General features: G+C 36.5%; 1 protein-coding gene across 1 annotated transcript; it reads left to right on the plus strand.

The window, feature by feature from the left end:
• The first annotated feature begins 265 nt into the window (after window positions 1–265).
• On the plus strand, window positions 266–18012 carry LOC137084234 (NACHT, LRR and PYD domains-containing protein 12-like). The gene is made up of 14 exons (XM_067450297.1): window positions 266–359; window positions 1296–1352; window positions 1531–1635; window positions 1761–1865; window positions 9429–9539; window positions 9738–9836; window positions 10443–12188; window positions 12305–12478; window positions 14581–14742; window positions 14835–15008; window positions 15105–15278; window positions 16460–16633; window positions 16735–16908; window positions 17361–18012. Exons 2-14 carry the CDS (start codon window positions 1315–1317, stop codon window positions 17437–17439), a joined length of 3315 nt encoding a protein of 1104 aa, XP_067306398.1. The 5' UTR covers window positions 266–359; window positions 1296–1314; the 3' UTR covers window positions 17440–18012.
• The last annotated feature ends 153 nt before the right edge of the window (window positions 18013–18165 follow it).

An 18165-nucleotide genomic window follows, 5' to 3' on the forward strand; every position in this document is an offset into this window, starting at 1 on the left:
ATGATGTAATACATTTAATAAAATAATGTTGTTAATTATAGTGTAAACGACGGTTCTATAAACAGATAAACAGCTTTTAAACTGGAACAATTTTAGTAACCCATTACTTTTCTATGTTCAGTACTTCAATGTAGAGTGAAGAAAAAAAATGTCTAAAGCTCTCAGTACAAACTGAACACTGAAACAAAATAGCCTAGTTGACATTTACATTCCATCTCTTTCGGTGTAACATGCGTCACCTCCAGGGTGTCTCCAAACTAAAAGCTGCATTTCTAGTAAGGCAAGATCTCAGCCACTGGGACATTGTTTACCTTTAAGGGTGTTAAAGATCGGTTCGTCTTGGCAATGGTGTTTGAACTGTAAGTTTTTTTCATTTTATTACATTTAGTATTACAAAGTTTTATTAATACTTCCATGAGAATTTAGAGAATAAGAATCTAAAAGTGAAATGTTTGTCAAAATGCTTTTAGAAGTTGATTTCGCTTAGAATAAGCATCCGACAAATATGAGGGAACATAAAATGTCTGTATCACTACAATAAATTGTGTCTATTTTATAAACGCAAATATTTGGGCTTACCCATATATTATAAACTGATAACATCAACATACAAAAATAGCATGTCAAACTTCTATGTAAATAGTGTGGATACACAAATGTAACAAGGGTGTGTTTGTAAAGGTTGGAGCTTTTTTTAAACCTGTTCAACAGGTAGTGAGGCAGGCATTAATCCAAAACGAGTAAACGTATAATGTGTCATATAATAAATATATAATAAATAATAAATATAAAACACTGTGTTTTTTAGGTAAATGCATAATAATAATAATAATATGTATTTGTGTGTGTGTGTGTGTGTGTGTGTGTGTATATATATATATATATATATATATATATATATATATATATATATATATATATATATATATATATATATATATACACACACACCGATCAGGCATAACATTATGACCACTGACAGGTGAAGGGAATAACACTGATTATCTCTTCATCACGGCACCTGATATATTAGGCAGCAAGTGAACGTTTTCTCCTCAAAGTTGATGTGTCAGAGACAGGAAAAATTGGCATTTTCTTTTTCTTTTCTTTTTTTGCTAACTTTATTTTTGCACTGCATGGTCCTTGTTTTTCTATTTCATAATTCGTCTATATTTAAATTGTATTTTCTATATTACATTATTGTAATAAATCTATTTTAATTTAGATATTTTATCAATGCATTCTGAATTTTTGTGTATAAAATATGATTTTTTATTTGAAACACTGATTTATAGTAACAAGGAGTAAATAGCAATGGATCCTCCACTGCAAAGCGAATCTCCTGCACTAAGGTAAGCATACTAACTGAGGGGTGTGTGTGTGTGTGTGTGTGTGGGGGGGGGGGGGGGGTCAATAGATCTGAGCAGTCAATTAGGCCCAACAAAAAGATTTACGTTTTTTAAAAATAAACAGATTATTGTTGATCTTTTAATTGTAATTGTAAATGAAGTCAATTTTGCACTGTTACAGGCAGAAAACATCAGGCTCACAGGTGCCCAGCTGTGTGTCCATTAACAGTGATGCTTCGAAGCAGCTGCATAATCATTTCAAAGGTGAACACACTTCTGAAGACAGGTAAATGTATAGATAGCGGCGATCATTTTGTGTCTCTGAAAAAAGTTGCACATAAATAATAATACAAAAAAATTGTTGATGTTATAATTGTAATTGTAAATGAAGTCAAATTTGCACTGTTACAGGAAGAAAACATTAGACTCACAAGTGCCCAGCTGTGTGTCCATTAAGAGTGATGCATCAAAGCAACTGCATAATAATTTCAAAGGTGATCGCACTTCTGAAGACAGGTAAATGCATAGACAGGGACTATCATTTTGTGTCTCTGAAAAAACTGTTGTAATATATATATTTTTCTCAGAAAATCAAAAATGACCTCTGTTTTTTCCAATTCTCCCTCATTTCCTATCACTTCCCATCCCTAAACCATTCTGTCAAATTAATATGAAGTTATTTAACAAAAGTTTTGTGGAGACGGGCATTAATAAATAAAATGATAAATTGCAATTAACTGTGTTAGATGCAATTAATCACACATACTAAAATGTGTAATAATAAATATATTAATGGTGACACTTAAACCGTTTTATTATTTCAAGTATTAAATAATTTTGCAAATCTCAGAATGAATTAACTTTAAGTTTGGATTTGACATGGTGTGACACGTGGAAATCATCTAAATCTGTATTACGCTTACAATTGTAGCTGTTTAGTTCAGTTAGATTTAATTTTAATGGACTTTTAGTTTGTATTCCTCAGTTAACTGTTTCCGGTGTATTGCTTTGTTCCAGTGTCCCACCATTATCTGTTGTCATAGAACTATTAATGTAACAAGCACAGCTGTCTTCATTTAGTTTATTATGTATTTAAAGGGATAGTTTACCCAAACATGAAAATTAGCCCATGATTTACTCACCCTTAAGTCATCCTAGGTGTATATGTCATTCTTCTTTCATTCAAATAAAAGTTATATTTAAAAAGCTGTGGCTAATCCAAGCTTTATCATGGCAGGGATTGTTGCTCTGTTTTTGAAGTCCATAAAAATGTATCTGTCCATCAAATAACATGCTCCACACGGCTCTGGGTGGTTCGTAAAGGCCTTCTGAAGCGAACCAATGCATGTGGGTAAGAAAAATATCCATATTTAAAACTTTTTAAAGTAAAGCTTCGGCCAATCGCCTTTTCGCCACGAAAATTGTTGAAAGTGCTGTCTCGGAGTTTAAGATGTGTATGCGACGTCTGACAGGTGTAAATGGTCGCGTAAGCCTTTGCCAAAAATTTACTTTATACAATTTTAAATATGGATATTTTTCTTACACAAACGCATCAGTTCACTTCACAAGGCATTTTTTAACCTCCCGTATGGAGCATGTTATTTGATGGAGAGATGCCGTTTTATGGACATCAAAAACAGAGCAACAATCCCTGCCATTATAAAGCTTGAATTTGTAAAGATCAAGTCTCTGGGCTGCTGTTCCACTGTTCCTCCTTAAGCTTCCATGTCATGCTCCCTCCAGGTCTCCAGATGGCACTTTATTAACCCCTTGCTCAGTGCTCTCCACTCCACACGCAGATGGCGCCAGTGTAATTAATAGTACTCAGATCTCTCTTCATTGGCTCGGGGCTAATGGCTCATAGATATCCATAATAAAGGCTAGCCCTGCGTCCCAATTCGCATACTATCCATACTAAATAGTATTCGAAAATAGAATTAGTATGTTCCAAATCGTAGTATGTTGAAAAGAGTATTCCAAAGATTCCCGGATGGTTTACTATTTCCGGTCTGAATTCGAAGTATGGATCGATGTGCACTCTAACGGCTGATATTGCCCACAACCCATTGCAAGTTGGACGAGGATTCGATTAGTACTACAAGCGCGGATAAAAAAACGTTAAAAAAATACAAACATGGCAGATGTGCGAGTTTGACGGTTAAGTAGAGAAGTTTAGATAAAGGGGTTCGAGTGACCAACTATCAGTATTTAACCGGATGAAAATATATTTGTTCAGTGTTGTCCACATTATATTTCACCTGGAGTAGCATTGTGAACTTTTGTAATGACACGTTTGGCCATTAAATTTTAAATGCATCATTATATTTAAACTGCAAACACATGAGGAGAGTCTCTGACCCACAAAGACCCACATGGCAGATCAACGTGCGGCTACATTTCTCTCCGATACGGTAGGAGATTAAACTGAATGTGGAGGATTTGAACTGTGACGAATCTGACGATGATTGAGAGGGCAGAAAACGGTGACGGGATGCTCGTAACTAAGCGACAGAGTCCGTTAAAGATGGCAAAGTAGTATGTCCTGAAGCTTGCATACTTATCTGCTACACACTCAAAAGTATTTCACAAAAAGAGTACATACTTTTAGGACGTAGTATAAGTGCGCGAATTGGGACGCAGCATAGATGTCTTACGGCTGAGTCACCATCGTCATCACCGGTGGCCATCTTGTCACAGGCAAGCTTTCTGTCGGGCTCTGTGGAACCTGACGTAAGATGAGTGATCTGTACGAACATAAATACTTTTATCTCGCTGAAATCTTGACGGATTTACAAATGGTTTGGTTTCTTACAAACATTATTAGCATGGCTACAAATCTGGATGCTTTAACACATTGAAATGGCAGCTTTTCGTTTCGATAAACGACTTAATCGTGCAGCTTGTGTATCACGGCTAACTTCCATGCACATTATCAAGGGGGCTGAGACCACAATCGAGCTGTTCAATTATATATATATATATATATATATATATATATATATATATATATATATATATATATATATATATATATATATATATATATACAGTCTTGTTCAAAATAATAGCAGTACAATGTGACTAACCAGAATAATCAAGGTTTTTCGTATATTTTTTTATTGCTACGTGGCAAACAAGTTACCAGTAGGTTCAGTAGATTCTCAGAAAACAAATGAGACCCAGCATTCATGATATGCACGCTCTTAAGGCTGTGCAATTGGGCAATTAGTTGAATTAGTTGAAAGGGGTGTGTTCAAAAAAATAGCAGTGTGGCATTCAATCACTGAGGTCATCAATTTTGTGAAGAAACAGGTGTGAATCAGGTGGCCCCTATTTAAGGATGAAGCCAACACTTGTTGAACATGCATTTGAAAGCTGAGGAAAATGGGTCGTTCAAGACATTGTTCAGAACAACAGCGTACTTTGATTAAAAAGTTGATTAGAGAGGGGAAAACCTATAAAGAGGTGCAAAAAATGATAGGCTGTTGATCAGCTAAATTGATCTCCAATGCCTTAAAATGGAGAGCAAAACCAGAGAGACGTGGAAGAAAACGGAAGACAACCATCAAAATGGATAGAAGAATAACCAGAATGGCAAAGGCTCAGCCAATGATCACCTCCAGGATGATCAAAGACAGTCTGGAGTTACCTGTAAGTACTGTGACAGTTAGAAGACATCTGTGTGAAGCTAATCTATTTTCAAGAATCCCCCGCAAAGTCCCTCTGTTAAAAAAAAAGGCATGTGCAGAAGAGGTTACAATTTGCCAAAGAACACATCAACTGGCCTAAAGAGAAATGGAGGAACATTTTGTGGACTGATGAGAGTAAAATTGTTCTTTTTGGGTCCAAGGGCCACAGGCAGTTTGTGAGACGACCCCCAAACTCTGAATTCAAGCCACAGTACACAGTGAAGATAGTGAAGCATGGAGGTGCAAGCATCATGATATGGGCATGTTTCTCCTACTATGGTGTTGGGCCTATTTATCGCATACCAGGGATCATGGATCAGTTTGCATATGTTAAAATACTTGAAGAGGTCATGTTGCCCTATGCTGAAGAGGACATGCCCTTGAAACGGTTGTTTCAACAAGACAATGACCCAAAACACACTAGTAAACGGGCAAAGTCTTGGTTCCAAACCAACAAAATTAATGTTATGGAGTGGCCAGCCCAATCTCCAGACCTTAATCCAATTGAGAACTTGTGGGGTGATATCAGAAATGCTGTTTCTGAAGCAAAACCAAGAAATGTGAATGAATTGTGGAATGTTGTTAAAGAATCATGGAGTGGAATAACAGCTGAGAGGTGCCACAAGTTGGTTGACTCCATGCCACACAGATGTCAAGCAGTTTTAAAAAACTGTGGTCATACAACTAAATATTAGTTTAGTGATTCACAGGATTGCTAAATCCCAGAAAAAAAAAATGTTTGTACAAAATAGTTTTGAGTTTGTGCAGTCAAAGGTAGACACTGCTATTTTTTTGAACACACCCCTTTCAACTAATTGCCCAATTGCACAGCCTTAAGAGCGTGCATATCATGAATGCTGGGTCTCATTTGTTTTCTGACAATCTACTGAACCTACTGGTAACTTGTTTGCCACGTAGCAATAAAAAATATACTAAAAACCTTGATTATTCTGGTTAGTCACATTGTACTGCTATTATTTTGAACAAGACTGTATATATATATATATACACTTTTATAATAAGAATATCACTATTATAATAAAATAATTTGTATTATTATTTTTTAAATAAAAAAACAAAACAAAAAACATGCAAACGAAGTTTATTTTAACTAGACAAAAGATTGGTTGTCACAAAATCGTTATTGTTTTTTAAATAAAAAAAATATAAAAAACATGCAAACAAAGTTTATTTTAACTAGACAAAAGATTGGTTGTCACAAAATCGTTATTGGTGTCAAAAAAAAAAAAAATAAAAAAAAAAATATATATATATATATATATATGTGTGTGTGTGTGTGTGTGTGTGTGTGTGTGTGTGTGTGTGTGTGTGTGTGTGTGTATATATATATATATATATTCGTCCATTCGGTACACAGTTTTAATAGCCTATATATTGATTTAACATAAATACCTTTTTTATTGCACCTATCTGTTCTGTTCAATGTTACTTTCATATTGAAGTCCATGGTTATAATTATTCATAAGTATGTAGTGGCATAACTACATCTCTGACATTTATAACAAACTAAACAGTTTGAAAATCGGTTGAAAATTGAGCAAGTTATGGCTAGTTAAAAGTACATGCACCATTAAAACACTCTTTTGAGTGAACGAGCTGCCTGTGACAAAATGGCTGCCAGTCGCGGACGGCGACCTCCATTGGCCAACAGTTTGTTTTCTACTCAAGAAACAAAACCACCTACATGTTGGATGCCCTAGGGGTAAGCAGTTTTTGGGCTAACTATCCCTTTAAGTTACAATGCTTTTGGGAAACATCTTAATATTAAGATAACTCATACCATTGTTTTTACAATCAACTTAGGCTTACGATGCTTTTGTGAAATGCAGCCCTAATAGGTCAGGTGGCAGGCTGTTGTGACTGGTCTACGCGTGCAGTGCTTATTTCAGAAACAAACAGCGATTACCATAACCAAATGTCAGCTCCGTCCAGACGCTTCCTAAAGCTCAGTGATTGTACACACTGTAAAGAGAGTAACGATGGTGTTGATTTTACCATATTAATCCGATGTCTGAGTCAGACGATGAAACATTAGAAGAAATCGCTATTCAACTCGAACCTCGAGCAGAATGTTTCTCAGTTATGCTACTCAGGCTCTGGTCTAACCATTGCCATTAGCTTCTTCTCTGTCGGTCATCCTTCTCTGTCGGACAACCAAATTTTCGATTTTGGTTGCCAGGAATTAAAAATAGATATGTGGTAAAACTATTAAAAATGCCATGTTCCGTCTTGCGCAACTTCCTTCCCTTCACAGCGGTAAGCATCGGTTCACCCCAAACCTAATGCCAGAATCGACACAATCTGAGATTAATGTAAAATGCAATCTCTACTGTTGCTAAATTGTGGAACGCGTTTGTTAATAAATAGATAGAGCTATTAAAAGCACAATAATCCGCACAGGAGTTTCCAGCTTCAAGGCGGCTTATGCGTGTGCGCTTTGAAACCAAGGCAACGTGTACGTGTCTACACCATCAAATACACACAACAAATAGCCTTTGTCAAAATAACCGTTTGGAGAGTAATCACTTAAACACAATTTGTCTTAAATTGGCCGTTAATAGTTTGGAGAAAATATGTATAAGATCTGCATTCGGTCTTAAAGGGGCAGCGTCTAATAAACCCTGACGATTGTGTTATAATGTGAATCAAACAAAAGGCGAAGAGAAAGATACTCTTAGCTAGTAATATATTAAAAAGCATTAATCTATTAATTTGTACAGTGAAAACTATGCAGTGTTATTTTTTATTTTATTATTAGATGTCTTTTGTAGGACGTAACCCAAACAGTAATGTTAGTAGACCTTCCTGAAATTAAATTACCATATGTTATTTGTATCTTTGTTTTATTGTATATTTACTGCATTTATTTGACCATTTGTTTGTACTTTGTTTCTTGTTCTTATCGTATGCATATATAAATCAAAAAATGCCTGTAAAAATGCACTGGTGATAGATTTTTATATTTGTTTTGTTTAAACATTGCTGTTTATGTTTCAATCAGTGGCGTAACTTTGTTTTAAAAAGTGGGTGGGACATAAATTGCGTATCATATGCACGCGGAAAACTGCGTACTATATGCACACCAAAGCTCATTTTGACGTATAAGGGGCGCTCATACGTCAAAATGAGCTTTGGCGTGCATATAGTACGCAGTTTTCCGCGTGCATATGATATGCACTATATGGCGTATTAAGGGGGGTAGCATTTTGCTGATACAATGTTATATCAGATGTAAAATATGTACAATAACAATTGCAGAAAAAATTGTATTAAGATGTCCGGAAATCAATTAAATAGTTCATTTATTGATATAGATATCGTTTAATTATTGCATCTAAACACAATATAGTCGTGCCAAGATTTTTCACGTGAATAAAGGCATATAGATTTGCACACTTTGCTTATAATCCCTGGTCTGGTCTGTTAAATTTGTTAGAAGTTCTCGTTTCTAATCTGCCTTCGTAGCCTATTTTTTCTCTCATCAAAACCGAATACCATCAGTGGTTGTACATCAAGAGCAGGAACAGTTTTTGTGCATTTTGTTTCGTGATCTGACCGGAACAAATAGAAAGTCTCTGCAACGGCGTTAAGTGTTAGATTAAAACGCTCGTCTGTGTGGAGACTGCATGAGCCGCGAGAGAAATCTGCAGCACTGATAACAGCGGCAACCAGCACCTGATCGCCTCTTATTTAACAAACGAACAAAATGATAGTGCCTACTCTTCTAGTTAAACAGAGATGTTGTGTTTGTATTAGTTAGGTTCATCTGTGAAGCAAGATGTTAAAAAAGAGGTGGGGACATGTCCCACCCGTCCCACCCGTAATTTACGCCTATGGTTTCAATAGATATTTTACATGTTCAGATTATAAAGCAATGTTAATTATTTTCTTAATTTTTCTTTTTATTATAATAAAGTCTAATAAAAATAACCGATAAGGATACCGTTAAAGTACTGGATCGATAAGCAGTATTGATAAGAGTAGTAATACCTTTAAAACCTTAACGATACCCATCCCTAGTAACTGTTATTCTGAATAGACTATTATTATTATAATTGTATTATTTACTGTATATTAAAGGAACTTTATGTAGGAAATGTATTTCCATATAATCATAAAATGGCCCTGATATGTCACTAGACATTAAGAAATCAGCCCTCAACTGATGTTGATGTTGACATGTTGTGTTTTGGCCGTAAGCTCCACCCTCTACCGGTCAACCAATCACAAAGTCAGTAGTGATTTGGCATCAGGGGGGAGGGAGAGATGGGATACATCACTCTACAGTCATCTGAAAGTGATTGCAGTACTAGTTTTGGCCACAATCTTACATACACTTCCTTTAAGTATAATCTGCTCTCTGTTACAGGCAGAAGAGATTAGACTCACCGGAGCCTAGCTGTTTATCCATGAGGAGTGACAAGTCAAAGGGTCATTTGCAATTAAAAAAAAATAAAAGTGACAGGAGTTCCAAAGAGAGGTAAATTTATACAGTAGATAGGACAAACATGTGTCAATGATTAAAATTACACTTGACAACATTTACAAATATTTCGGTAAGAAATCAATTGGCTGCTATAATAAGTTATATTGCAAATGTACACTTTTCTTAAATGTTCCTAAAAGTAGTTTGTCATTGTTTCATTTGCATAAAAAAGTAAAATTTGCACTGTTACAGCCAGAAAATATCAGACGCACCGGAGTGCAGCTGTAGGTCAGTGAGGAGTGACGTTTCAAAGCACGATGGATTCAAAGATGACATGACTTCGGAAAACAGGTACATTTATGGATTTATGGATCATTGTGTGTCACTGATAAAAAGAAAACCTTTTATATCATAATCATCAATATTAAGATCTTTCATTGACCTATCCTGTCAAAATAAAGGCAAAAATACCCTAAAACACACACACACACACACACACACACACACACACACACACACACACACACACACGTCTGAGGAAGTCGCCTGTCAATTGTGCCATACGCTTTACTCTTAGCAGTGTGAACAAGTTTTGCAGCAGCCGCTGAACGAACGCACAGAGTAACGTCATAACATCATTTTAAACACACCCAAATGTATCTAATATGATAAACAGAGCTATGTTACCTCATACTCATCTAAATTAAAACTACATCTAAATTAAAAAATCTAAATTAAAACTACACCCCTGGGTGTAACGAATCAATCGCACCTTAGTATATTTCTATGTATAATTATGTAATTATGTATATGTATAATTTGTAGTCATAAATATATTTATTTTGTACTGCTTTATTTCTTACTTCAAATCTTTCATTGCAGCAAAATAATATCTGAATCTGTATTTAGCTATGTGAACATTTACCAGTGATATATAACTTTTTCTTAATTGTACAGCATTAAACTTAAAACAAAGCTGCGGAAGAAGTTTCAACATCTGCATGAAGGAATTCTAACAAAGCAGGGAAACCCAACACTATTGAATGAGATCTACACTGAGCTCTACATCACAGAAGGAAGAGAGTTTAATGATGAATATGAGATCAGACAGATTGAAACAGCAGCTAAGAGAGCAGCAGAGACAGCGGACAAACCAATCAACTGCAGGGACATCTTCAAACCCTTACCCGGACAAAACCAGGCCATTAGATTTGTGCTTACTAAAGGATTTGCTGGCATTGGAAAAACAGTCTCTGCGCAGAAGTTCAGTCTAGACTGGGCTGAAGGGAAGGGGAATCAGGACATTCACCTCATATTTCCACTTCCTTTCAGAGAGCTCAATTTTATAAAAGACAAACTCAGTCTTTTAGATCTTCTCCGTGTTTTTTTTCCTGAAACTGTAGAAATGGACATTTCCCATAATAAAGTGTTGTTCATCTTTGACGGTCTGGACGAGTGCCGTTTCCCCTTAAATTTTAAAAACAATGAGACTCTAAACAATGTAACCAAAGAGACATCAGTGGACGTGCTGCTGACAAACCTTATTTTGGGGAATCTGTTTCCCTCTGCTCTCATCTGGATCACCTCCAGACCAGCAGCAGCTGATCTCATCCCCTATGAGCATGTTAATCGAGTGACAGAGGTACGAGGCTTCAATGACCCACAGAAGGAGGAATACTTCAGGAAGAGAATCACTGATCAGAGTCTGGCCAATAAAATCATCTCACACCTGAAGTCATCGAGGAGCCTGTACATCATGTGCCACATCCCAGTGTTCTGCTGGATCTCAGCCACTGTTCTAGAGAAGATGCTAAGTGGAGCAGAGAGTGCAGAGATTCCCAAGACTCTCACTCAAATGTACACACACTTCCTGATCCTTCAGACCAACATCAAACATGAGAAGGACTATGAGAAGAAATTGTCAGATGAAGACATGATCCTCAAACTAGGGAAACTGGCATTTCAAGAGCTTATGAAACGCAATGTGATGTTCTATGAAGAAGATCTGAGAGAGTGTGGCATTGACGTGACAGAAGCATCAGTGTACTCTGGGTTGTGCACTCAGATCTTCAGAGAGGAGTTTGGTCCGTGTCAGAGGAAAGTCTACTGCTTTGTTCATCTGAGCATTCAGGAACATCTGGCTGCTCTGTTTGTGCATCATTCCTTCACAATCCAGAACATAAATGTGTTTGTCCAAATGACTGAATCAACACATACACAGGTTCCAATATTCAACCTGCATCAGAGAGCTGTCGATGAGACATTAGAAAGTAAAAACAGACACCTGGGCCTTTTCCTACGCTTCCTTCTGGGTTTCTCACTTGAGTCCAATCAGGCTCTTTTAAAGGTTCTTCTGACACAGACAGAAAGCAGGAACCACAATTTAGAGGACACAGTCAATTACATCAAGAAGAAGGTAGAGGAACATACAACTCCAGAGAAATTAATCAATCTGTTCCACTGCCTTAATGATCTGGGTGACAATGCTCTAGTGGAACAAATTCTCCATTATCTCAAGTGTAGAGCTCTTACCACAGTCAAAATGAGCCCCTTGCACTGGTCAGCTGTGGTGTTTGTTCTTCTGACTTCAGAGAACTTGGATGTGTTTGAATTGAAGAAATATATGTGGAAAACCAACTGTTCACAAATGGAGCAAGTTCTTCGGCATCTTGTACCTGTCCTTAAAGCATCCAAATCAGTTTTGTATGTCAATTTTTGTATGTTTTGTCATGATTCAAATGGCCTTTTTCATAGTTTATACAAATTATAGGTTAAGGTTCTTCTAATTAATCCTCTGTCAATTGTATTATTTTTCATAGGTGTACTCATTGTGAACTGAATACAAAGTGCTGCGCTCCTCTGGCTATAGCTCTCGCCTCTGAGTATTCATGTATAAAGGAAATGAATCTGAATGGAAATGAAATACGGGATTCAGGAGTGGAATTGCTCTCTGAAGGACTGGGAAGTTCTCATTGCACACTAGAGATACTGAGGTAATGGTTTGTATCATTACCATGATGTTTAAATATTTATATAATACTATTTATATAATATATATGAACGGGTCTCCAACCATGCTCAGGACAGCTACAATCCTGAAGTTCAGCTCCAACCCCAATCAAACACACCTGAACCAGATAAACTATTGGAGCAGGGTTGGATATGAAGGCTGCGTCCGAAAACCTAGGCAACTGACTCGTTGTCTTATCAGAAAATGGCTTGTAAATCTTGTGCATGAAGGTATCTCACAAAACTAATTTCAGACAGACTTCTAAGCAGTGGTGGGCCGTCAGGGCCAGCAGGGCCTTCTCTGCTGGCCCTGTCAAAATCGTTATATATATATATATATATATATATATATATATATATATATATATATATATATATATATATATATATATATATATATATAGTTATGATTATATTTCTAGAAAGAATGTATTTATTTTTGGTGTATTTTCCATATGTCATCATCTAAACGCATCACAGCCCCTAGGACCAGCACTAGTAGAATAGCTTGCCTTCCATTGAAGCTGCTATTTTCCATTGGACCATAGCTTTGACTGACGTGGGTCATTAGCCAATCAAAATTTGATGTGTAGTGATAGAACGGCCCAGAGGCCCAGCGATGTGTCGGTCTGCTACCCCCTGCTGATGTCATCAGCCGTCTGAACTTTTCGCGGGTTGTGAGAATTCTGTGTGAAATAAACTATTGCCGCCGCGGATGACAGGCTGCGTGCGAATGATCGATCCTGATGTCAAGCCGGTAATGTTAGCTAACAAGCAGTGTTTTTTCTGTTTCTTTGGATGTTCTGTTGGTCCGTATTTTTGTTTGTTTAAGAGTATTTGTGCCAGCTGATTTTGATTCTTTTCACCATTTGCCTAAACGGTGACACGTGAGTGCAGTATCATCAATAAATAGTCAAATTGCCTTTTTGTCTCGCGTGTACTTTTTGCTTGTCCCCTTCCCAACGAACACTATGAAAGCAAAGTTCGTAGTAGTATTGCGTACAGTGCATTATTGTATTTTGCGTGTGTGTGTGTGTGTGTGTATTATGACACACAGGAGAGGGTGAAATATGAGGACATTGGCCATGTCACTTTTCAAAATGCTTATAAATCATACAGGATGAGGTTTTTTTTAGAAAGTAAAAATGCAGAATGTTTCCTGTGATGGGTAGGTTTAGGGGCTGTGTGTGTGTTTGTGTGTGTGTGTGTGTGTGTGTGTGTGTGTGTGTGTGTGTGTGTGTGTGTGTGTGTGTGTGTGTGTGTGTGTGTGTGTGTGTGTGTGATGGGTAGGTTTAGGGGCAGTGTAAGGGGATAGAAAATACGGTTTTTACAGTATAAAAACCATTGCGCCTATGGAATGTCCCCATATGTCACAAAAACAAACGTGTGCGTGTGGGGGTGTGTATGTGTGTGTGTGTGTGTGTGTGTGTGTTGTTATGGCGACGGCGTGGGGCTTGTTGATCGTGTGTGTGTGTGTGTGCGTGTTGTTATGGCGTGGGGCGTGTTGATCGTTAGTGAAGGCCCTGACTGAAACCCCACGGTACGCTACTGCTTCTAAGGTAGTGTAACAGTTTCACAATCTAGCAAACATCAGAATAGGACATGGCTTGATGCCTTCCTGTCTTGAAATGTGTCCTCCGAAGTCAGCATTTTGCCAGTTTCAAACGCAGGCACGTAGCCGTAGTCTGTAATAAGATATAGCTCTCCATGAGCAGGGTTGGAGACCCCTGCTATTACTATATCTAAGACGATTATCTATTTACTGGTCTGTTTTTAGGTAGGGTAAAGTTAAGGACTCAAACAATCTATATATAATGGTCATTCTAATTGTACAATTTGGTATATAATATAATTATAATATAAACCATTTGTAAATCGTAATTTCATAACTGAAATTAATCTTTAAGACCAAAATCATCATCTAAGGCTTAGTCCCAACCTAAGCATAGACCGACCTTCATGTGTTTTTCACATTAAATATTGTAAAATCAACAGCAAATATGTAAATATATGTAGTTTCTGGTTACCAGAAGCTTTTGCTTTGGTGTGTTTACTGAGTCAGAATTTGTTATTGTTCTTTCTGCAGGCTGAATAGCTGTGGTGTCACAAATAAAGGTTGTGCTTCTCTGGCTTTAGCTCTGGGATCAAACCCCTTACACCTGAAACATCTGGATTTATCATTTAATGAACTAGGAGATGGAGGAGTGAAGTGTCTTTCTGATTCTCTTTGTACAATACAGAAACTGAAGTATGATTTGGATGTGATAATATATTGAATATTTTAGTCTATCCTCAACACACATATAAACTGTACAAATACGTGTCTTGTTCTATCTGCAGGCTGAGGAATTGCAATATCACAGATGAAGGTTGTGCTGCTTTGGCTTCAGCTCTGACATCAAACCCTTCACTCCTGAAAGAACTGGATCTGTCTAGAAATAAGGTGCGAGATTTAGGAACGAAGCTGCTGTCTGCCACCCTAAGGAATCCTGAGTGTCAGCTGAAGGTTCTGAAGTAAGATCCCATCTTGTCTGCTAAGTTTGTCACTGCTTAACCCATCTGTGTTTCGTGAATGAAAGAGTGAAGGATGTGTCATTGTTCTCTCCGTAGGCTGAAGGACTGTGGTCTCACAGATGAAGGTTGCGCTGCTCTGGCTTCAGCTCTGAGCTCAAACCCCTCACACATGAAAGAGCTGGATCTATCAGAGAATAAACTGGGAGATTCTGGAATGAAGTTTCTTGCTAAAGGACCAAAGTGTCCTCCTTTTGGACTTGAAGAACTGTGGTAAGAAAACATTCCTGGGTCATACATTAAATATCTAATATTTTATTTAACCTTCCTATTATCTATAACCCCAATCAATGTTTAACGTCTGTAAACACACGATTGACATCAAGGTTTTTTTGGTTTTGTTTTTTGCTTCAGGTTGAATGAATTTACTAATTTAATGGGACAACTCTGTGAACATAAAATTAACATGATATTTTTTCAATGTCCTTTATACATTTTGTAGCATCAGTTTTCTTTGGGGTCGATTTAACCCTTGGGTCTTTTAGCTGTAAAAAATATCAACATTTTACACATTTGTTTTGGTTGTTTTACTAAGGTCACTATAACATGCAACAATGTTCACTATAATGTTATACATTCAGTATAATATTCAAACAACTTCCCTCTGTTTTAGGGCTCTAACTTGCCGCGAGTGTCGTCTAGCAACTCTCAATACACTTCTGAGCTGTAAAAACCAAACTCTGGTCGGGCCAATCACATCGTGTATAGAGTCGGTGGGCGGGGCTTAACATAATGACGGCCGAGTTGCGCTTGCGTGCTTCTAGTAAACACAGAAACTGGCGAATGGCGATCTTTCGAATCGGCTTTGGCCCTAAGCTTTTCTTTGAGAAAAGAACAAAGAACGGCACTGAAGTCATACTTAAGAAGGGAAGATGTGTTCAGAGTTTTGCCGACTGGATACGGCGAAAGTTTAATCTTTAATATCTAATCAATGGGGAGTTTCCAGACCAAACATCTTGATGTGGGTCTGGCTTGTCAGGATACCTTTGTTCATCTTCAGAACACAAATGAAGATAGTTTTGTTGAAATCCAATGGTTCAGAAAGGCCTCCACTAAAGACGTTGTTACAAAGTCCATCTCACTGTGGTTCTACAATAATTTTATGAAGCAACGATAATTGTTTTGTTTTTTTGCACAAAAAAAAAAAAAAAAAAAATGACTTATATAGTGATGGCCGATTTCAAAACACTGCTTCGTAAAGCTTCGGCTGCATAATGTATAGTTATTACTCTAGTAACTACATATAATGTATAACAAGGACACTGTAAAATGGTGTTACCAAATAATATTAGGTTGGGATTTTAAAACAGGTACACTAGTCACTGGTGCCCCGTCGACAATTATATGTGCATGATTTAATACACTGATTAATAGTGTTGTTTTTCTCTGTGTAGGCTGACAGGTTGTGGTATCACTCATGAAGGTTGTGCTGATTTGGCTTCGGCTCTGACATCAAACCTCTCACAGCTAAAAGAGCTCAATCTATCTGGCAACATCGTAGGAGACCCAGGGCTTAAGCGGTTGTCTGCTGCACTGGAAAGTGCTGACTGTAAACTAGAGACACTAGGGTAGAGTCACTGTGATTAAATTACTCTACAAGTGTAATATTTTAAATGTGTTTCTGAGTTGTGTCATGAACAGAGAAGATGTGTCTTTGTTGCCTCTGCAGGTTGAATGATTGTGGTGTCAGAGATGATGGTTGTGTTGCTCTGATTTCTTCTCTGACATCAAACACCTCACACTTGAGTAAGCTGCATCTGTCTGGGAATGACATAGGAACGACAACAATGGAGCGGCTCTCAGCTCTTCAGGCTCTTCCAGATAATAAGCTGAAAAAAGTCAAGTGAGTTTCATTTGAGTGGGATCGTTCACCCAAAATTCATTCCTCTAGTAATTCAAAACAGTTTGGTCCCCCATGCATCACTAAATGAGTAAATTTTAAAGAATGTCCAAGTTGCTAATTTCTGCAATTACAAGTGGATAGTGAGTCATACTTCCAAGCTCAAATACATTAAAAATGACCAAGAAGTCCATACAACCAATAAGCCTTATTCTGGGTCGTCTTAAGCCAAAGTACAGCTTGAAATTTAAGTTATTCGCAAAAAAAAGTATTTTATTTATATATTGTGTGTGTGTGTATATATATATATATATATATATATATATATATATATATATATATATATATATATATATATAAATAAAATACTTTTTTTTGTGAATAACTTAAATTCGCAATATATATAGTAGAGATTTATTTAACAATTTATAATTTTTTTGTCACTTGTCTTTCAGTTTGTCCATTGGGAGATCTGAATCTTTCACAGAAACAGAAAACAACAATGATCCTGCCAATTCTCAGGAGCAACAATAATCCTGCTGCTCATTTGAACACAAGTGAATACGTTTGTGACACAAATTAAGCAGGATTCACATCGCCTACAAGAATCAGCACTGAACTTTTCAGCATTCATCATTTTACTTTAAAACAATCTATTATGGAATAGCTTTTTTATTTTTATTATTTTGTATTATTTACATTCATAAAAGAGAGACAAACATGACATGATAGAATTGAGTTCCTCCAGCAATACATAATGAATTAAATAGGTTTCAGTTAGCACAATTTACATATGCATGTTATAAATGAATGTGTATTGAGGAGTATGTGGAGATTAATGTATTACAAGGGCAAAGTGTTTGAGTTATAATTAATGTTTTTCAATGAGTTTTTTTGTTTTCTGTGTTTTGGATTCAACATTTCATGAATTCTGTAATAAAATTATAATGTCATATTTTGCTATATGTTACTTAAATGTGAACTAAATTCAAATATTTATTCAATCAGCGAATGAAAATTGGAATGGTGTGCTCAAGGTAACTTTTTTAAAATATAAATGTCAGATTGAGGCAAATTTTATTTTTTCATTTTATATAATTTATTATAAGTTTTGCGGGAACCATTTTTTTTTCTTGTATGGTTATGTTTAGGTTTACATATTGGCTGTTTAATAAATAGTTGTATGTTTTATATGTAACATAATAAACAGATGTTTCTCTAAATGGTGTTTAAGTGGGCCTTTAGTGAAGGATTTTTTTA

The sequence above is a fragment of the Pseudorasbora parva genome, chromosome 8, assembly GCF_024679245.1.
Source record: "Pseudorasbora parva isolate DD20220531a chromosome 8, ASM2467924v1, whole genome shotgun sequence".
NCBI classification, from domain to species: Eukaryota; Metazoa; Chordata; class Actinopteri; order Cypriniformes; family Gobionidae; genus Pseudorasbora; species Pseudorasbora parva.

What these genes read in the sequence shown, in the direction of transcription:
- LOC137084234 (XM_067450297.1), top strand. Translation starts at nt 1,315, where the DNA reads ATGGATCCTCCACTGCAAAGCGAATCTCCTGCACTAAG. An exon ending in AGCGAATCTCCTGCACTAAG is followed by an intron (nt 1,353 to 1,530) that starts GTAAGCATACTA and finishes GCACTGTTACAG; the next exon opens with GCAGAAAACATCAGGCTCAC. An exon ending in AAAGCATCCAAATCAGTTTT is followed by an intron (nt 12,189 to 12,304) that starts GTATGTCAATTT and finishes TATTTTTCATAG; the next exon opens with GTGTACTCATTGTGAACTGA.